This window comes from Balaenoptera acutorostrata, chromosome 9, assembly GCF_949987535.1.
Source record: "Balaenoptera acutorostrata chromosome 9, mBalAcu1.1, whole genome shotgun sequence".
NCBI lineage: Eukaryota > Metazoa > Chordata > Mammalia > Artiodactyla > Balaenopteridae > Balaenoptera > Balaenoptera acutorostrata.
This window is the reverse complement of record NC_080072.1, coordinates 49360480-49382542: the sequence shown is the minus strand read 5'-3', so window position 1 is coordinate 49382542 and position 22063 is coordinate 49360480. Positions and strand designations below refer to the sequence as shown.

The following is a 22063-nucleotide window of genomic DNA, read 5'->3' as shown; positions in this document are numbered from 1 at the left end:
TAAAGATAGAAGAACCTGACAGAGAAGTCGGCTGTGTGCAGTTATATCAGACTAACTTCAGAAAGGAGGTGCGGGCTTGCTTTCTCTAAGACACGGATTCAGGAGAGAGGACTGAGAGATGATTCTGGGAAACTTTGAAGTAGGAAGGATGTAAGTTCAGTGACTAACCAGATGACCTTTAAAAATATTTTCAGTAAATATGAGGAGAGGTTATTTAAGGAGAAGAAGGGGATAGGGTGGGGTTTAGGGCTCGAGGAGAATGGAAAAGATCTGGAACAAACTCTGAAAGGAACCAGCCAGAGATGAATACAAGTTTTGCTAGGCAGTGTTGGAAGATCAGCTGTAATCAGATAGCGTAAATTTGTGTGGAAACCAACTGGCATCATTAAGTGACTTTTACCAGCAATTCTCAGGCCAGGGGGAGTGGAAACATAGACAAAAGTCTTTGAGGTTTGGCATGGAGTGGGCGCTGGTGAAGCAAATACACTTCAGATCTAGGGGCAAGGATGAGTCAGAGGAAGAATTTTCTGGTGCAGAAATGATACAACTGAAATGATAAGCCTTAAGGTACAGGGTGGATAAGGAGGCAAATATTGCTTAAAGGAAGTCGATAAACTAGGAAAATAGGGAGTTATTAAGTAACTAGTAGCCACAGAAGAAGAAATTAAAGATGATTTGAGTGACTAAATGGGCCAGTTGAAAAGTCAGAGGATTGTGGCCAGAGGAGAGAATTTCAGAGTTGAAGATTTTAGAAGTGAAGGACACATGTTCTGGATCAAGACGAGGGTCAGGCTGTGGCCATACTACTGAGAAGCTGAAATGAGGTGGAAGCAAAGCCTGTCGGTGTCAAGGTCAAGAAATGTGAAACCAGGGTGGACACTGAGTGGAAGATTGATTAACAAGGATAATCAGTGGAAATGGGAGACTATCTTGGGGTCTGGATATTTGGGGGAGAATGTGACTTAACTGAATGGTGCTGCCTTAGAGGAGGAGGAGGAGGAGAGCAGAGGTAGGCGATCTGGAAGAAGCAGTGTTTAACAGGGAGAAAGGTGTTCTGTAAGTTGGGTTGCTGGAGCAGAACGGTCTCTACTTGAGAGGACTGGGAAGGACATGTCATGTCATGCAAACGTCAGGGTTCAGTTTCTGCTGGAAGTAGAAAGAGCAGTTTAGAATGTAGGGTATTTAAATCCTATTAAGACAACTAGGATAGAGGTCATAGTACATAACAGTGGCTGGAGGCCATGCCGGGCCTGGAGATGGGGAAGTGGAGCTGGGCTGGGATAAGGCTGTCTAAGGCTGATTTTGAGTTCAGGGAGTAGGACAGTACTTTATTGATGACAAGGACCAGGGGTGATGATAATGAGAGGGGGAAGCACATGCTAATAGAATCTAGGAGGCAGTAAGGAGAAGTTTTGTTATCAGTGGACTATGTGAAATTAAGCAGCCCCAGGCTTCTCATTAAAACTTTGGTGTGTCTAATTGAAATGTCCACTTGGAATGTTAGTGTGACCAATCAGAACCCTGGCATGACCAATTGGAATGGCCATTGGAATTTTAATGCAACCAATTAGAATATTATCCTCATTAACTGGAACATTGGTATGACCAATTACAACCTGGCAGTTAAAACAACCAGAGGGATTCTGGAAATAATGAAAGCAGAGGAGATTCTTAGCTTTCAAGAGAGATGCCTTCTGAGGCTTTTTTAAATCCCACCAAGGCAGTATCTTGAATGCTGGTCAGTAGACAACTGCATAAATACCGTTTTAAGAGACACAAGTGCTCAACAGGGGCTGTACTTTTAACTCTCCTATCCCTAGGCCTTGGCATCTGGTAGTTGAACAAATGATGGAAGTCTCATGGAAGAAGATTTTCTGAGTTCTTAGCACTCCAAAGCAATTGTTATTATCCCGTGGACCTTGAGTTCTAGAATCGTCCCTTTTTCCCTTTGCACTGGTGGCTGGGAAGCTCACATACACATTGTACTCCATCTCTAGCTGTGAATAGAACTTTAGGGTATGAGTTTTATGCCGACAGTCACTCTGGCTTCAACTTCTTTCCTTACCTGCTGTAATTTTTACGGTTTATTTTTTCACTTGAGTTGTCTATTTTGCAAACTGCCTCAAATCATTTCTGGAACAAAGCAGCTAGATGAAAGGATGGAGAGAAAGACACAGAATGAGGTGGTGGAGGCAAAGGGGAAGGTGGGGAAGAGGGGGAAGGATGTCAGTAACGAGCAGGCGGCATTAGGAAGGATTATATCTTAAGATACTCAAGACCCAGAAATCCCATCTTCCTCACCCAGGGAAGAACATTTTAGGGCCTTCTATGGCCTGCATAGCCTTAGCACCAGGCCCTAGTAGATAGTATGTGCTCAACAAAATCTTAACAGTTTGAGCAGCTCTTTCCTGGGCTCAGTGAATATTTGTTGATTGGCTTTTTTCAGCATGTATTTTTTTTATTTCCCTTGAAATTCTTGGACTTCTTTCTCTGTTTGGGAAACAATGTGATACATTAAACAGAAATGAGTTTTGAAGCCAAACAGACTTTGGTTTTAAAACGAACTCTGCTGTTGATTGGCGTGTGCCCTTGGCCAAGACAGGCCAGTCTCTGGGCCCGTTTCTTCATCTGTAAAATAGGGATAGTAGTGTTGACTGCCAAATCCCTGGGAGGGTTTATTGAGAGGATGTATGTAAAGTACCCAACAGTGTCTAGCACAGAGGAGGCACTCAGTGCATCTATGTCCACCCACCCCCAGTCCCGACACTGGACATACTTAGCTGGCTAACTCCTCATGACCAAGCAGCCCACAGTTCTGGCATGACACTGCTGCTGCCTTTGCCCTGTAAGCCAGCTTCAAGTCTGGCTGGCCCAGGAAGAGCTGGGCTCCTCAACCCAGTACTAAGCTCATTTTGCTGGATTCTTTGGCTTCTGGATACTCGCCCTCAGGTTAGCAGATGGACAGTTTGTAGCCCACCTTTCTGAGGTACTGATGGCCTTTTGCCTAGGGAGTCATGTTTTCCAAGTTAAAATCTCTGACTCATGTGGTTTGGTTTTATGAGTTGAGGACAGTTCAGAACATGAAATCATGGCTGTAGGGTCAGATTGTTGAGATCACTGGTCTTGTACTAGGGTTGGGTTGCCTAAGATGATATGGAAATTTCAGACCATGGCAGGATGCTGTGTCCTTTCCATCAGCTCATTTGGCCGGTTACCCTCCTAGCATCATATCGTGGTCTCCTTGCCAGGACCTGTGTGTCCAGTGTCTCCATGTGCCAAGATTTGGGATCTCACACAACATCGCCTTTTGCCAATGGAGAAATGTTACCCCTGGACCTTGGGAAGTGCTCCTGGCTTTTGAGGTCCTTCATAATTCCTAGTAGTGCTGAGCAGGTGTTTCACCTATCACCTTTGTTTTGTCTTATTTATGCTTATTAAGTGTATATATTAATGGCAGGTTGTTGTCTGCTACTGTTTTAGGCTTGACAGGACTACTGATAACCTCCCCGGTCTGTCCTCAAAATAAGCAAAGAATAATTTTCTTATTTACATTCTAGGAAAGATACATATCACATAAATAAGATTCTACTGTAACCATTCAATAAATACTCATCGAATATCTACTTTATGTCCTAGCTCCCTTCTAGGTTCGTTGCAGTAAGGTCTTCCAATGACATGTGTGGAAGACTGGGCTGAATATTGACTGAGCCCAGGAGGTGATAAGGAAACTTTGGTTTTGAAAAATATAATGTTAACCTAAGCTGGTTTTTTGTTTGTTTTGGTGGAGAGGATCTGCTGCTTTGCCTTAAAAATAGACATGGAGAAATTTCATTCGTGGAGCAGACTTATCCGTTTTTCTCTACCTGGAAAGAATGAATAATGGTTTCTATGGACAAATGTGCTTTTTGAGAAATGTAGCTCACATTGACTCTCAGAGCACAGTGGGTAACATCGGGCTGTGCTATCCTTGAGTGACCCAGCATCAGCCCAGGCCTGCCCCCTATAGGACTGTGGCTCAGATGTAGCGGTTTCATCGTACAATGTAGAGATTGCCTTATGTCCTATGGATGGAGGTAGAGTTGTTCTTATTGCCATGGAGGTTTATGATTTTGAGATCTGTTTTTGCCTGCAGGAGCTGCTAAGTCGTACATCTCTTGAGACTCAGAAGCTCGATCTGATGACTGAAGTGTCTGAGCTGAAGCTCAAGCTGGTGGGCATGGAGAAGGAGCAGAGAGAGCAGGAAGAGAAGCAGAAAAAAGCAGAGGTGAGTGTGATACATCACCTTCTGGGGGTACCCATACTGTCCAAAGCTCAGATCAGGGGAAGCTAGCCTAATGTGGCTTCCGGCCATCTGGTCAACCCCAAGCCTGGCAGCCACTGGGTGCCAGAAACATCTATGCACCAGAGACACAATGATCTGTTAATACCAAGTTATCAGGTTTTGCTGTGACTGCAGATTTCAGCAATGCCCAAACCACCCAGTTTTGGCTCTAAGGCTGTATCCTCCCTCAAGCTGCTGACAAGGATGGAAAGGGAAGCAGTAGTGGGGGAAGGATCAGACAAGACTTGGAGAGACCAAGATGTCTTCTGTGAGAGCCAAGGTAATGACCACGTATTGGGATGAAGTCAGCTGCTCAATAAGCCAGCATCATTGTCCACGGAGTCTAGAGACATTCTTTGATGTGCATTTCACAGACCCAGATGCAACCCTTAGATTATGTGTTTCTTTCCTCCTGATGGCTCCTATGGGTGAGCCCATGCACAGGCTTTCTCTTAGAGAATGTTTTCCTGTATCTCGTTTCTGTTTTTGTTTTCTCAGGCTCCATATGCCATTGTAAAGCATGCCAGACTCTTTTTTTGGATAAATGTTTTGGATAAATTTTAGGCTCAGAGCTCAGAACAGTCTGTTTTAACCTTAGATAACCACCTTCCGTGTGCCTCTACCTACAAGTCCCTATATTTGTACACTGTGCATTGTGAGCTGTGGGAAGAAGAATAGCCTTTAGCTTTAGAAACACCTTGGCTCAATTACCGACCTAACTGCTTAATAGCTCTTTGAACTTCAGCAAGTTAACTACTTAATCTCTCTGAACTTCAATTTCTTTTTCCGTAAAATGGGTAACTGTGTGATGAAGTCAAAAAAAAAAAAATCACAAAAGCTAAGTCTCTATCATAGGATCTGGTATCCTCTCTTCCATTTAGGCATCTCTAAAATCTAAAGGTGGATATTGTTCCTTTCAATTAAGCGCCAACACCATCATGCCCGGAAACCTGGCACATTTCTGTGTTTACTGGGTAAACATTGGTGATTGAGATACTTCTAATATGTGGGGCATATTCCTTGCATTGCTTTTGAGAACATGCTCATTAGTAAGAAGTATAGTTGCCAAAAGAAAATTTATCTCCATTAAGCTGAGGACTCTATCTTCTAGTGAGTGATTAAGAATGCAGGCTCTTGAATCAGACCTCTTGGCTGGAATCCAAACTCAGCTACTCAGTAGGTTTGTGATCTTAGGCAAGTAATTTAACCTCCCAAACCTCTGTTTCTTCTTCTGTAAAATGGAGATTGTAATACTTCCTATTTGCTCAGTTGTTCCGAGGAAGGAATGAGATAATGTATATGTGTAGTCCTTAGCATAGTGCTGGATAACTAGCTTTTATCAATTACTTACTGATTGTGTCTTTAAGCATGCCAGAAATGGAAATGTAGACCTAGCTACATTATTGACTTACTGCTAAGTTTACGCACACTCAAAGCTCATCTGTGTGAAGTGTTAGTTAAATAGACTGTGCTTCTTAAATGTTCAGGGAGAAGCAATTAGATTCTCTACAGGTTTAGAATTATTTTACCGATGTTTCAAAATGTGTGATCACATGGGGATATACGTTCAGGCTTGGGGACCAGAATTGAATAAACTCTGTAAGAAGGCTTACAGTGGTAGAGACAACTCAAAACCAAAGAAGGAAGAAAGGGAGGGAGGGAGAGAGTGAGGGAGGGAGGGAAGGAAACAAGGAAAAGAAAGAAAGGAAAGAGTGGGAGGGTTATTAGGTCACACAACTGGAATAGTCTAGGGTTTAAAAAGCTGATATCACTAGATCCAGCTGGCTTTACCATGTCATTAGAAATCAGGCTTAGTGTCTCATTTGGTTCTGTTTTAGCCTTATTCTCAGGAAGGCTCTCCATATGTGGCGACAAAGATGGCCAGCAGCAGCTTTAGATCCTACTAGCCTGGCAACCTCTGCAGAGAGAGAGATTCTCTCTCTCTCTCAAAGATTCCAGCAAAACCCCAGGATTGCATATCAGTGGGCCAATTTGGGTCACGTGCCTGGTTCTGAACCAGTCACTGTAGGGGACATGGGCCCACGCATGGGTGTGTGTGAGCATGAGGGTCAGTCCATGGTGGCAGAATGCTGAGTTAGTACCGAGCTGGAGCAGCTCAGTTCCTTTCTAGGGAAGGAAGGGGAGCTCCCACTTCTGGGCCAAGCACAGCTAAGGCAGTCATTTTACTGTTTGCTTTATTTTTTCTTTTCTGAAGGATTATTTTTCAATCCGAATTTTTGTTTTTGTTTTTGTTTTCCATCAGACTATTCGTGCACGAGGCAGCATAGACCCTGAGCTGCTGGCCTCAGTCCTACCCGATAACAGCCCTTCCCAGTTGCTAGTACAAACATTAGGTTTCCATGTGGAGGAGTTTTTCAGGCTGTTCAAACTTGTGATAATCAGGGAACAACAGCCATATGACCGGAAGCAACATTCTCATTCTTGTCATTAAACATAATCTTTACTGGTATGCTCAGACTCTCTACCACTGTTTGTAACTATCTGGAACACCCAAGGCTTAGAACCACGGAGAGGGCTGCTTAAGCTGCACTATTGTCATGTGCGTGGTGGAGCTGTTTATATTGAGGGAGGCGTTTGGCTAGCTGGGGTCATCAAGGTTGTAGTTGTATGAATAAAGGGAATGTTGCTTCCCATCCTACACTGCTGCTGTTTTTCCAGTGAATGTGCTTAGCCTAAAGCCTGATTGCTTGTGGTTTAAAAGAGGCGGGACTTTTTTGAGGTAGCCAGATCTGAAATAAACTTTCTCTGTGTAGCTCAGGCTTTATCCTAAGCAGGTATCCTGCTGCCCTGTAGTCAGCTGTGGAAGTGATTACAAACGTTTGTCTATAAACCCAAGGACTTTGAGGTGTAGGTCTCTTGTTAAATGGAGACAATCCTGATAGCCAGCCTCGCTCAGGAGTCAGTGGTGACCCTTATGAGACGTGGGTGAATACTGGATTTCCTGTTTACTGTACCTTTTCTCCTGAGCCTTTTGCAGTGGTTCTGGGTCATTTCAGGAGACCCAAGATTGGACCAATTAGGTTTACTCCTGAAAAGCAGGACTGCAGGAGAAGTGATCAACATGGAAAGTAAATACCACAGTTAAGGAGGATGGCACATGAAAGAAAGAGATCCAGAGGCAAAGGAAAACCTCGGGGTGGCCCACCTATCAAAGGCATGTCCCTTGGAGAGAGCTTCCTTGGAGAAGGGCATCTGGCTTCCCTAAGCACTGGGGATGCAGGGAGGCCTGCAGCTGGATCCCTTGGTGAGATCCAAAGGGTTCTCTGCGCATAGTAGCAGAGCAGCCTTTCTAGAGGGGAACAGAGATCCAGCATGTGCTGGGACATGAAGTCAGCCCAATTGATCAGGGATATACACAAGCCTGAGGAGAACCGGAATGATCTCTAGGATTTCCTGGCAGAAAATGGAATGTCTTACAGCGCAGGTGTCCTGCTTCCTTTCTTCCTATGGGTGGGACCTTGGAAGGGAGGGATTCTGATTTCTGAACTGTTGCAATTGGAATGATGAACTTGGAGTACAGAGCAAAGGCTGGGAAGATTGTGTTTGCTCAGAGAAGAGCTGGCCTGACTTAGGAGAGTTTTATTATTCATTTTATTTTATTTACTCATTTTTGTTTGTATAGGAAATATACTCCAACAATTCAGAAATTAAGAGTTCAAAAAGGTATATGCAGCAAAACCTCTCCTTTCCCAGCCAGCAGTCAGACACCAATGTTGTCAGTTTGTTTTGTATCCTTCAGAGTTATCTTATGCATGGACAAGCAAATTTATATGGATAAATTCTTTCCCTCATATTTCACAGATACACATTATTCTAGACCTTTCTTTTTTTAATTGAGCAGTCATAGAGCTTGTTTCATATCAAATACATTAAAAAAATTTCTCATGTTTATGTTTACATATTATTTTATGCTCTGACTATGCCCTTATTTATTTAACCAGTTCTCTCTTGGGTGGACATTTGTTTCCAAGTGTTTGCCCTTACAAATAATGCTATTGTGAATAAATTTGTAAATGTGTGAGGATATTGAAGTGGAATTGAAGGGTCAAAGGGTATAACACACTTGACATTTTGACAGATGTGGAGGTGGTATTTCCCACCTGCTATGTGTCAGAGTGCCAGGACAGTATTAAACTGAGCAGGAAGGAAGCGGGAGAGAAACAACTAAGTAAAATTGTGAATAAGTTTAACAGGTAGGATGGGGTGGGAAAGACTATGATTATGGGAAGTGCCCAGTAGTTAGTTTCACATAGAAAAGAACCATAAAACAAACAAACAAAAACTTTGACGGTTGGCAAAGCAAGAGTAATAAACAAAGTGAGTTGAGATTACAGAACAGGGATTAGAACCTCATATATGTCACCTGGACTTCATGATGTGGGACCCAAGATTGAAAACACCACTACAAAAGGGTCTGCCCTATGGGAGAGAAAAGACCTAAGAGAGGAGAGGGGCTAGCCCTGGAAATAAAGGATTTTAAAAGTAAGTGGAAGTGCCAAGCCTGAGGCTGGACATACTGGAAAACAGCACCTCTACGTGGATAGGGAGTTTAGAAGAGAGTGTTCCAGAAGAGCTGGGGCGTGGAGAAATGGTCACATGGAGCAGAGGAGGAAAATAGGTGCACTCCTGATACGGATCCCCAGACCGATGGAGGCAGACAGAGGGCAGTAATGAGAGCGAGCAGCAATTGGATAGCCCTTAAAAAAGCTCCAGCTCAACACCTAGGTATTGAAAGGTTGGTTTTTGTTTTTGCCTTCCACCCCCACATTTATAGTTTCTGCCCTGAATGTAGATAAAGTAAACCAGGAAAACTGCCACTCTGGCTCTAATGCCGAAGCAAAGCTAGAAACTAGTTTATGAAGTGAAAGTGATGGGTATCTTGAGAGAGTGGCCATTGTTATTTTGAGAGTTCATGATAGTGAGGGAGGGGAGAACGCAGCATAGACGGACATGCACTGTGGACCTTGGAAATCATACCTTTGAAAGTTCAGCAATAGAAGAGATGACTCAAGGATATTGAACTACATAAAAATATACTTATTTCTGACAGTGTAACCTCACAAATAATATACCAATAAAAAGGAAAAGGTAGCGGTACCTTGAGAGGAACCAGTTTTCTTTTTTTTTTTTTTATTTAAGATTTTTAGAAATTTCATGTAATGTCTGAAACATTTATATTAACATATTTCCATACAAATAACCCAATGAAAGTTTAGTATTAGTTGTTTGTTTTTTTATACTGCAGGTTCTTATTAGTCATCAATTTTATACACATCAGTGTATACATGTCAATCCCAATCGCCCAATTCAGCACACCACCATCCCCACCCCACCGCAGTTTTCCCCCCTTGGTGTCCATTTGTCTGTTCTCTACATCTGTGTCTCAACTTCTGCCTTGCAAACCGGCTCATCTGTACCATTTTTCTAGGTTCCACATACATGCGTTAATATACGATATTTGTTTTTCTCTTTCTGACTTACTTCACTCTGTATGACAGTCTCTAGATCCATCCACGTCTCTACAAATAACTCAATTTTGTTCCTTTTTATGGCTGAGTGAGAGGAACCAGTTTTCAAAGGGGCTTGTACAAAAGGTAGAAAGGACAGATAAAAGTGCACCTGCATGAACAGTATCAGGAAGATCAAACCCCACTGAAAGGGACAGTTCTGAGGACAGTAGGAAGATTTTCCTTTAAAGTTATGTTCTCAATAAGAAGATCAAAGAAAGAATGAGCTTGGTTCCACTGATGCCTCTGACAGGTGCACAGAACTTAGGACAGCAGTCCCCAGGCTGCTTGTTTATAAGTGAATTTTAAGGAATCGGAGAAATCAAGTGAGTTGCTGAAAAACTGGAAGTAACCATTTTCTTCTTATCCTTCTCCTCCTCCTCCTCCTCCTCTTTTTTCAAAACGGCAAAGAAAGTTAGAAGGGTTCTATAAAATTCAGTCTGTTGCGTTTGAGGTCAACCCTATGATGGTTTGTGAGAAGCCAGAAGACAAAGTAGGGATCTGTGTCCATTAAGAGTAAGTTACGTCTGATTGGCCTCATTGGTTTGGCCAGGAGTGCATCTTGTAGTGGTAGGCTGGGTAAATCCTCACTTCAGTGAGGCACTGCGAAAACATTGCTTGGGATGGTCTTATAGATAAGATAGAGGAATATAGGATGAATGCTAAAATAGGCATATTGGTACCCAAGTGATAATGAATAATACCTTAAGACTACCTCTAGGAAGATTTTTTTTTTGTAGAGGGTCATGTCATCTGCCCTTAGTCCTCCTGCCTGGTGTGCATTTTTAGTACATAATTTGGCTGCTGATATAAAAGGCCTTCAAGTTGTGATGACAGAAAGCCAAAGAAAAACTAAATGGATCAGTTGACATTGGGATTCGTGAAGACCTCCACAGACTGGAGTGATCCGTAAGTTGGCAGGAAAAGAGTAAAAGAGAGGCCAGGAGAACCCGAGTAGTGCAGAGCTGCCGAAGGTAAGGAGTAAAACGAGGGAGCCACGCAGCCTGAGGACAGAGGATGCGTGTGTGGATCTGACCGCGAGGACGGTGCTGACCCCCTGTGTGGTGGAGACAGAGCTCGAGCTCATCTGCTTGGAGAGGGGGGGTGGGCATGAGGTGATGAAAATCAGGGTCAGTGGGTCTAGACCCCCTCACTTGAGAGAGACAACAATGAAGGGAACAAGAGAAGAGTGAGGGCCGTGACGTTCTTGAAACTTACATGAGAGAGAAGAGCAGGTGTGGAGACCGGCAGGGCCAGTGACCAGGAGAGACTAAAGGTTCTGGAAGAGCGGCCAGTAAGGGAAGCATGCTGGAGGGTGCAGAGCCACTGGGCTTTTGTTGTCAGCGATCAACGTCACATGGGCCTTAACTGTGTTGCATGACCTTGAGGTGTTTTCCGTTGCTCTCCCAGTTTCTCTCCTTCATTTCTTATGGATCAAACACTTGGTGGCACAAGGAGAAGCAGTGGGGAAAGCGAACTCACATTTATCGAAGGCCTCCGTGTGCCAGGCACCATGTGAGGTGTTTACCAAAGTCAGATGAGCAGGTGAGGCCCACCCTCTGACGACTGACTCTGAGGGAAGACGACGTGGGGCTGCCTCTGGGCTAACTCAGGTGAGCTAGCTCAAGGAGAGAGTGGCTGGGAGGCCAGGAGCCCGCTTATGACAGCGATGCCTGCATTTGCAGCTCTCCCAGTTCAAGTGGCATCTCTGGAGGGAGAGCAGGCTGGCATAGGGGCCCTAGCAGTGCCCTCTCAGACCCAAGCTGCCATCCAGACCCTCAGTTTTCCTTCTACATTGGAAAAAGGGGGTTATGAAACAACAAGGTAACAGGGGAGGAGCTTTTCTTCTTTTAGAAAACACTTTTTTGGGGGATGGAAAACCTCTTTCTAGCGTGCCTGGACAGTTCTCATGGTGCCAGGGGGCAGACCTCTCAGTACCAGGTGCCAGTGCTCAGAATGCCAGTAAGGGTGGGCAGAGAGGGGCTAAACACTTTAATTGGCTGCCACCCCACCCACCCTAGGCTCTGTTGGGATCTATTGCCAGCTGTCTCCTTAACTCCACGCCCCTGCCGCGGCCCCATCAGCTGCCCGCAGTCTTCCCCAGGCTCTTGGGTTTCTTGTAGCCGTGAGTGGCACCATCGTCCACCCTGCCAGCCAGGCCCATGACTCCTCGTCTCCTTTACTCCCGCGCACAGGCAAGGGATCTAGAATGCGCCTACTTGACATCACTTAGACTCATCCCATCTCTTTGTCTCGACCCAGGCAGAATTAGTCACTCACCACTCCCTGGAAGCCCCGTAGTCTTATTGGTGTAGCACTTACAGCCTGTTGTGATTGTTATTTGTGTGTTTCTCCTCACTCACCTGCGAGCGCCATTGCTTTACTGTGGCCTTGGGTCTCTGCGGAGTGACGCTGGATGTCTGTGGAGTAGATAAAGGAAAGCCCAGCAGAGCTGCTAGTGCAAGGCATTCAGAATTGAGTAGGTGTGAATTCCAAGGGTTGCAGTTATTTTCCAAAGTTGCCATAAAAGGCCAAAATGTTCTTGAGGCTACAGAGGAGTCAGGTCTGGTGTTGGGTGTGAGGGAGCGTTTAGGGTTGGGGACGTAGTAGCGTGCATGAGCGTGTTGTGCACCGTATGTCCCCTGTGCACGGGTGTTGGCATGTTTGGGGAGGGCGTTGGCAAGTGTAGAAGGGATGCGTCCGTATGTGATCCCATCTCCGCTCTTGCTAGACTCTGCGCCTCAGACGCTGACATGCAAGGACGGCCCCAGTATGGCACGAAGGCCGTACTGCAGACAGGCCCACGGATGGGGCAGGTCAGGGAAATGCCACGTCTTTTGGTTCCTGTGAAGAGAGCGTATGGTCACGGACAGCGACCGCTGTGTGCCGCCTTCCATCCTTCTGTTCTCTCCTAAGGAGTTCCATGTCTGAGCGCTGACTGACGCCGAGTGCTTTTCTCCTCCTCTCTCTCCCTTCCTGCAGTCGGTTCTGAATGTGATCAGTGAGCTGCAGGAGCAGATGTGTAGGCTGCAGCTGGACATCCACAGGCAGATTCAAGAGCGCCTCTCACTCAGTAGGGACCACCCTGAGGAGGTGGCAGCCGGCGACGGTGCGGCCCGGCCCCAGCCCTGCGGCCAGGAGTGTGCCCGTTGGGAGGGGTCACCTGTAGGAACCACACTTAAGTATATCGGAGCATGCGTGTGTGGGGCATCTCACTGGCGGAGGGGCTGGGGCTTCTCCTACCCAGAACAGCGTGCGCTGGCTTAACATGGATCCGTGGTCACCTCTGGGCAGAGCCTGGGACTCGCTCCCCCCGGGATGTGAGCTGAGCTCCGTGACCCTCACCGAGCAGGGTCTGACCCGGCGAGGCCAACCCTCTGACCGGTGGCGGTACTCATCTCCCTCAGGGCTGGGAATGAGGTGTGTCAGGCGCCCTGAGTGACGGGGCATTGGTATAAAAGCAAGCTTCGGGTCCCCTTCCCAGGTACGACTCAGACACTGATTCTCCCTCCTGGGCTGGGAGATTAAATGAAGTTTCAGCTCACATGATTTTTTTTTTTTTTTAATTTAAGAAAAAAATAGCATCATAAAATAATCCTCTCAAGTTTATTTTTAAAGAGGTTTATCCCCAGGGAGAAAATAGGACACAAGTGTCCATATGCTGTGACAACTGTCAGCATCTGAATTTCCGGGAAAAGTTCTCCCATGTAATCACATTCGAGGGATTTCATGACCTGTGGGCCCTATGGGGTGTATCTGACTGGGATTCTGGACTTGGCCCCTTGCACTGGCGTCACCAGGTCCTTTGTGATGGCAGCTGCACAGAAATGAGCCTGTGCCTCCAAGGCCCGCTATCGAAGAGGACTTGGAAGCCCAAGGGAAAGTCAAGGGCATAGTAGCCATGTCTGTAGGAAGTTGCCATGATCCGTACTCAACTATGGGACATGTTGAAAATCTCTACCCAGACTTGGGCATGAGGGGAGGGGGCCTCGGTGGGGAAAAAATTGAGAGTCAAGATGTAGGTGTAGATTTGGAAAGGGAAGCTCTGAGAGGGGTGCTGGGCATGCCCCATGGTGAGTGGGTTACCCCAGAAAGACTTGTAAAAGAAGTTACACTGTGCACCGGTGTTTATAGCCCACGACGGGCAACAAATAGCTTAGCAGGAAGAGGATGCGCCAGAGAGGTCCCAGGGCCTGGAGGTCATCACGCTCTGCGTCCCCACAGTGGCAGCCCCTCAGCAGTAACCCGCACACTTTCAGTTCTGCCATCAGCAGGCCTGGCGCCCCCTCAGGCAGGGCCAGAAATATCCTCAGAGAATGATCTGGGATCTGCTACAAGTCACAACAGGCCTTAAAGTCTAATGTTGCGGATCACAGAGGCAATAATCTTAGCTTGGAAGATACGTTTCTAAAAGGGCATCAACAAATGTTCACCTCAGTTATAAGAAAATCTTAGTGAGTATCCCTGCAAAATGCAAGTGTAGGCAATGTAACTTTCTGGTGGATTGTCTCAGGATGCAAAGGCCAGTTAAATGATGGCATGAATCGCCAAGTGTTCGTTCATTCAAGCAATTAACGCATACCTAACTATGTGCCAGAGGTTAGCAAAGCTCAGGGAGTTCACAGTATAGGAGGAGAACTAGCCATCAGCAATCACACCAGTAACTGTTTAACTGCAAATGATGTAAGAGATTATACAGATGCCACAAGAGAGTATAGCAGAGGGGCCTGATGAAGTGTAGAGGTTGGAATAGCTTTGCTCATGGCGGCCTTGAAGGATGGGCAGGGGTTAACCTGGCAGAAAGTTCCAGACAGAGGGAGAGGCATGTGTGAGGGCCCAAGTCAGAACGAGGAACTAAAAAGTATCCAGCATGGCTGGAGCATAACTGGGGAGAGACAGTAGTACAAGAGGCAGGCAGGGTGCTGGGTTCCGCCGGGCTGTACTGGTCGTGGGTTAAAGTTCGTGAGCTTTGAGGAGCAGGGAAGGGCCAGGATTAGATCTGTGCTGTAATTGTATTGTTCCCCTGGATGCCATGGAGGTCGATGGCTTCAAGAAGGGCAAGATGACAGAAGACCAACCAGTGGAAAGGCTGTCCAGGCTCTCAGCACTAACGGCTAGTGATGGTAGAGTTGAGATAAAAGAGGGATTCCGGTGATTTCCTTGAAGGTAGAACTTAGAAGGCTTGGGGATGAGTTACGTATGTAGGGGGGAAACAGAAGGAGGTGCCAAGGATGGAGCCCAGGTTGCTGGCACAGGATGGAGACGCCATTTAGCGAGACAGGGATGTCTACGAGCGGGAATTAAGAGTTACACTCGGGTCATGACGGTCGTAAGATGCCTCTGTGCCATCCATGTGGGATGTTGTGGGAAGTTTGTTGTGTGAATCTGGAGTTCAGAAAGTCTATGGAAGTAATCACTTTTATGCTAATTTTTCTGATAGAAACCAGTCAGCAGGACCATTTGTCCATTAAAGGAACCTAGGTTTGGGATAAGGGTGCTCAGCGGTGTCTTTACTAAAGGGCTACTTTAGAAAGCAGGGGCCCTGGGGTCAGAAGATACAGCCCTGATTTCCAGCTCCACCATCGGCAAGTTGTTTAAGTGTCACTTCCCCACTCAGCAACCTTCCGAGGCTCCCTGCTGTCTAAAGAATGGCGTCAGAACTCCTTATATTCTCATCCAAAAGCCTTTACAGTAAGGGCCCGCCTTATCTTCCCGGTCTCGCTTCCCACTGAATGCTGCCCATCCTCTGCTCCAGCCCAGCAGGCTGTCTGCCCTCTCCCTGGACGCCTCCTCCCTCCCTCCTTTCTTCAAGCCAACCCCTCCTCTGAACTGGAACACCCAGACCGGCCTCTGCATTTCACACTTAGCATCTGTCCTTTTAGCGTTTTGTTGCTGTCCTCCTGGCTGTCACTTCCTCTGTGAAGCCTTGCAGGAACGCCGACCTCCTCCCCTGGGTTCCTCGACCCCCAGCACAGAGAGATGCTCCCTATTAGCCTGCTTCCTGCTGCTTTGTCTGCAACAAGCTGCCTCATTTCTGCATCTGTTTCTCTTGCTCCCAAATCCTACCTGTCCTTCCCCCTACACATACGTGCATGATTTGGGCACACCTTGTGGGGAACACAGATGTCAGAAAGGGGCGGGGAGAACAAGTTCTGGAAAGAAGAAGGAAGTTTTCTCTTCCTTTTGTCTGGAACTCCCTGGCCTTTGTTTTGTGTTGGGCACATAGCTTTTTCCTGAAACGAGGACCGTGTTTAAAGATCGGAGCCAGCCGCAGCGTGCAGCCTGATGCGCTCGCTCCTGCTGTGGTATCCACCGTGCATGTGCTTTACCCAGGGTTGTAGATCCCAGGAACATCCTGCTCTTTAACCAGCAGCACTCTGTCTTTCTTCCTCACCCCCCTAGGAGTTACTGCAGGAGCTCCGGCACCTCAAAATCAAGGTGGAAGAGTTGGAAAATGAACGGAACCAGTATGAATGGAAACTGAAGGCCACCAAGGTAAAAGGCGGTTCAGATGTTTACGGAGAGGCTTTGGGGCCCAGTGGGGAGGGTCTGGGGTGTGCCGTAGCCTAAGGCTGAGGAATGGGAATTGATCCCACTGTGTGTACACGCGACAGTGCCCAGATTGTGTGAGCAGAGAGATTTAATCCAGGAGGGCTCTTCTCCTGGGGAAAGCCCATGAGATTATGAGCTGCTGAGGTCGCCAAGTCTCCTTCCTCTCTCTGTGTCCCATGGCACCCCCAGGCTGACATTGGGCCAAGCAGGGCCTCTACGAGTGAGTGATGAGTCCTAGGGCAGATGAATGCCAACATTGTCTCGGCTGCATCATTTTAAATTTAGCAGTCCCTCTAATAATCAGTTTCTAAAAAGAGGCATGCTTTATTTTTAGCAATTCCTAAAAATATATACTTGTAATATTTTTTTTAACCAAATCATGTTTCTGTTGAACTGGGGAGCTTGCTATTTAAAGGACACCCGCGATACATTCTTTCGTGAAATAAATTTTATCCCTCCATCCTTTGTTTTCTCTAATAGTTTCCTCTAATAGTTGGAATGGATTCAGCCCACACATTTATTGTTTTGGCCAGAACGTTGTATTTTAAAACGTCGAATTAGCTGTCACTTAAGCATTAGGAAATTTCACGTATACAGTTAGACTTCCATGCAGGCGGAGGAGGGACTCTCTGGGGTTGGGGGCGGGAAGCTTTAAAACCCTGAAGCAGTTTTCCTGCCTGAGGAGCTGGCCAGGCTCTCTCTGGTGGGTGGGTGCACGCCTGCCTTTCCACTGAGAGCTCTGCAGCGCCACCCACAGGTGTTGCCAGATAGTCCTGTAGGCATTTTCATCTTAGAGTTTTCTTAACATCTCGTTTGTACTTTCAGTTTTATTTTTTCTATAACTTTAAATGATTCTAAAAACAATAATAACCATTATAGATAATTTTAAACCACAGAAATTTAAAGGAATAAAAATCATTCGTATCCTGCCCAGGAGCTACCACTATTAATATTTCCTTCCAGGCATTTCTCTTTTTGGGGTCTCTCTCTCTCTCTTAATTTTTGATGTTGATAATTTATACACAGTTTTATACCATGCTATTAAAAGAAAACTCCGAACATGATGTTGATGTCTATATAATATCCTATTGCATAAACGTAAGTAATTTTCTTAACTATTTTACAGCTGAGGAAACTGAGGCACAGAGTAGTTAGGCAACTTTCCCAAGATCTTACAGCTAGTCAGCTCCAGCGCTAGACAATCTGCTTGATCATCTACTGCTTTGTTCTTATCTACGTGTCCCCTTGTGTGCACTGTGCTTCACAACCCCCCAGTTCGAGGAGCACTGTTTCTCTAAAAGCTCAGAACCTTCCATCCCCATGATCCCCTCAAGCGAGTCCTGTCTTGGTGAAACCTTTGAAGCTGTACACTCCACCTTCTCTTATAAAACCAAACAACTCGTTTAAATCACCTAAGCGCTTTGCCTTGGCATGTAGACCTTTGAGATACCATGGGTTATTTAATAACCGCCACGTCTGGAGACCCTGCTGTGTGCCAGAATGTGTTAAGCCCTTTGTACACATTTTCTCATTTGGTCCATAAAATAACCCAGCGAGGTCTATTGATTTATTACCCTCGTTTTCCTGGTAAGGAAACTGAGGCTCAGCGTGGCCAAGGTGAGGTTCTGATCTGGGTCTGTGTCGTTCCAAAACTCATGCTCCTTTCCCTCTGTCATCCTATTTCCCTGCAGTTGAAACCTGCCTTGTTTTTGAAAGTTCTTCCGTTTTCTGTGTAAAGCTTCTCAGTCCGTCAGTGTGATTCGTCTTTCAGTGCAGCGGCGGTAGGGCAGGGTCCCTGGGTTTAATAAGGCCCAGCACCTGCACCTGCAGGGCGGCAGAGCCCCCATCTCTGCCTGGCGCCAGTCTGCCTGGCTTTGTCCCAGACCTCTCGCCACACGGCTCCAGCCTCAGTGGCCACGGCAGTAGCATACTTTTCCCCACGGTCAGGTGCACGGCCTCTGGGCTGTTGTAGACTTCCCAGCTTAGGGACAGATACCTTTCTAAGCATCAAAGAGCACCTGTCATTTCTGGCCTGTTCTGTGAAAAGTGGCACATGGGAGGTTGGGCCCAGCCACTTGGTCTGTAGAGTTGTAGATAAATGACCTCACCCAGAGGCAGGCCTCAGAGAAGAAGAGCCTGGGCTCTGCCTGGATAGGATCTCATCACTGGTGTCCATTATGGGGCCCGCAGACAAGAATCAGGCATCCGGATTCCTAACAGAGACCAGCTGTCACCCTGTCTACAGAGAAGGGGAGAAATGGGTGTTGAAGGTGCAAGAAAAGTTAAGAGAATATCTTCCAAGAATATTCTGGCCCTTGTAGAAATGAGAGGCATTTGGATTGAGTCCCAAGGCTAATATTTTCAGAAGCCACTGTCACCATCAATCGTAAGCCCATGGCTCCAAGGCCCTGGGTTAGCTGTGCAGAGCTGCCCATGGCCGCGAGTCTCTGCAAGCCGTTTGGTACAGCTGGACCCAGCTCTCTGTCCTCTGTGGGTGGAAACCAAGCAAAGGGACAGTGCTCTGTAGGGACTTTGGGTAAGGAAACCCACCCCTTTGCCACCTCTTTGTTTTTACATGGGCCCATTTTGGGGATGTTAGGGAAGGTTTGTCCAGGACCCCTTGAGGTGGGCTCAGGGAGCCCTCTCCCCATAAGAGGAGCCCTCATCTGTGCTATTAACTCAGCAGCAGACAGCCCAGGCTGGGTGGAGCCCTGGCTTTGGAGCAGGCAGGGTTCACGTCCTGGCCTGGTCGCTGAATAGTTCTGTGACTTGGGAGTCAAGTCCTTCCCTACTCCTGTTTTCTCCCCAGTGACATGCAGGGGTACTGCTTCATCCCATGGTTTCCTGTGAGGATTGAGTGAGGGTTGATGTAAGAATGCAGTGAGCATGGGGCCGATGGAGAGTAGGCTCTCAGTCCGTGTGTCCTGAAGCTGAACACAGGCCTGTTTGGTGGAAGGGCCACCAATAGGACCAGTGCTCATTTGATTACTTGACTTGTTCAAAAATGACCTCGGGATAGGACAAGCCCATACCATAACCTTGCAGAATAAAGGTGGGGCCCGATTGGGCTATCACATGGGGAGAGGGTGCCCAGAGTAGAAGCTTTTGCTGTGTGTGCCGCTGACTGGCTGGGAGTTAGTTCTCACCCCCTTTCTTAGTCCGTTTTGTGTTTTTTCTTTTTTATAGATTTTATTTTATTTTATTTTTTTATTTTATTTTATTGATTGATTGATTGCTGAGTTGGGTCTTCGTTGCTGCACACGGGCTTTCTCTAGTTGCAGCAATGGGGGCCACTCTTCATGGCAGTGCGCAGGCTTCTCACTGGTGACTTCTCTTGCGGAGCACGGGCTCTAGGCAGACGGGCTTCAGTAGTTGTGGCACACGGGCTCAGTAGTTGTGGTGCACGGGCTTCAGTAGTTAGGGCTCATGGGCTCCAGAGTGCAGGCTCAGTAGTTGTGCCACACGGGCTTAGTTGCTCCACAGCATGTGGGATCCTCCTGGACCAGAGATCGAACCCGAGTCCCCTACATTGGCAGGCAGACTCTTAACCACTGCACCACCAGGGAAGCCCCTCTTAGTCTGGTTTGATGCTCAGAGAACTAGCTAGTTATCCATAAGGGAAGGAATAGGATGAGAGCAGCAACAGAAGTGGCATTTATTGAGGACTTACTATCTACTGAGCATGAGACTAAGTTGTTCATAACCCTTACCATACTTACTCCTTACTGCAGCCCCTTGTGCTAAATGCTATTTTCCTGGTTTTATAGATGAACCAAGACTCAGAAATGTTAAACCACTTACCCAACTAGGAAATGAGAGAATCCAAGTTTAACTCCAAAGCCAGTGTGCCTCTCAGGATGGGACCTGCCCAGTTCTGATCTTCTAATCAGTATGGGAACACAGGGACCACCTGACTTGCTGTTACGTGTGAAATTTAATCTGCTGTACCTAGTAGAGACTTGGGAACCCCCAGTGCTGCTGCCCGTATGAATGTGTGTATGCGCCTGTGTTGTACTTATACGCTTGGTTTACAAAAGTACGTCCACTCAGCACACCAGAATGCTGTATGTAATGCTTGCATGTAATTTCATTTGGGTAAAGGAGCATAGATGTCTGAGGTTGGGCAGAGGCAGTGGCTATGCATTCAGGGTGGGAGAGTTTGAGGGAGGGAACTCTTGGCTCACTCATTGTCTACTAGTAGTGATTTGATTTCCACTGTATTTCCTGTATGGGGTGGAAAAACGAAAGATGAACGTACTTGTTACAATGGTTTACATACATGCTACTGCAGAATATCTTGGGAGAAGGAAGACCATGTCCAGAAAGAGAATATCCATCTTTGGACCAAGGGCAGCCCTCCCATTGAGCACGTTCCCACCTCCTCAGGCCTCTGTCTTATTTCAGCTGCAGAAGGCATGGGAGGGAAAGAGCCTGGTCAGGCAGGAGGATGCAGGAGAAAGAGCAGGTGGATGGCCAGGACCATGGGCATGTCCACAATGGCCAGGAAGAGTGCATTCATTCCGCAGAGCTCCACCTTGTGGGGAGGGCAGTGAACACCTCTAACTGCTCACCTCTGGCAGCTTTGCTCCTAACTTCTTAATGTGTCTTAGGACCCACTGGCCCTGGGCTCTGACTTGAGGTACTTTGCCATGGTCTGGTAGTCCCTCTGAGCTGGTAGGATGGCTTTTTCTCTTCCAGGCTGAGGTAGCCCAGCTGCAAGAGCAGGTAGCCCTGAAGGATGCAGAAATTGAGCGTCTGCACAGCCAGCTGTCCCGGACCGCAGCTCTGCACAATGACCATGCAGAGAAAGGTAACTGGCCTGTGACAGAATGCAGTTTGCCCTTTGGCCCTGGGCCCTCTCTTATAAGTGGGGATGTGTGTCTCTGGGTGTGTGTACTGCTGTGTGAGGAGGCATGCAATGTGCATGTACGTGTGTGTGTGTGTTCGTGTGTGCATGCATGGGCCTATAAAGCCCAGCTCTATTGTGGAATCATTACCATGAACCCCTCCCCTGTTCGAAGGACTCAGCTCTGAAGTCTTTTCTCAGATGCACTCTGACCATTGAAGCTCTCTGTGCAGCTACCTCTGGAGCTTTTACTCTTGCCCTTAATTGAAAGGACTTGTCTTTGTGTCATCACCAGAGAAGAGGCTTTAGCAATTCATTCAGTCGTTGAATGGATCCCTGCCTGATACTCACATAAGAGCCTGAGGTTACAGAAACAAATTTGTTATTTCTCATCCTTTGGATCTCAACTTAAGTGTTACCTCTCAGGAAGACCTTTCCTGGCCACCCTACCTCAACTAAGTGCCCCCATTTTTCTCAAACTCAGCATTCTTTTTTTCTTTCATAGTACTTATTGTAATTGATCAGTGTTGTATTTCGTGAGGTCTTCTTGTATAGACTGTCATCCTCCTTCTGGGGCAGTGACTGTGTCTCTCTTATTTGAGACCATATCCACAGAGCTTCACACGGCATTCAGCCCATGGCTGCTAAGAAATATTTATTGAATAAGTGAAAGGATGGTGAATGGTCCCTGAGGAGTTCAAGTCTTGCTGATTAAAAACAGAGGCTAAATCCTCAAATATTCTTAATGTGTATTTGACATTTACAGCTATTTGCCTTATATACAAAATGATCACACACCCTCCAGCTTCTCCTCTG

General features: G+C 46.7%; 1 protein-coding gene across 18 annotated transcripts in view; it reads left to right on the top strand.

The window, feature by feature from the left end:
* Positions 1 to 22063, top strand: part of PPFIBP2 (PPFIA binding protein 2) — a 151405-nt gene that overhangs the window by 99450 nt on the left and 29892 nt on the right. For 16 of the 18 annotated variants that reach the window (XR_009009224.1, XR_009009223.1, XR_009009225.1 and 13 more), the window contains 4 exons: positions 4133 to 4264; positions 12832 to 13014; positions 16252 to 16344; positions 21100 to 21211. Coding sequence is in view for 14 of the 18 variants with exons in the window: in XM_057552646.1 (XP_057408629.1) it covers positions 4133 to 4264; positions 12832 to 13014; positions 16252 to 16344; positions 21100 to 21211 (520 nt within the window). In the remaining 4 variants the exon portion in view is untranslated. The remainder of the gene's footprint in view (positions 1 to 4132; positions 4265 to 12831; positions 13015 to 16251; positions 16345 to 21099; positions 21212 to 22063) is intronic. The other 2 variants (XM_057552651.1, XM_028164142.2) reach the window with 1 other exon arrangement.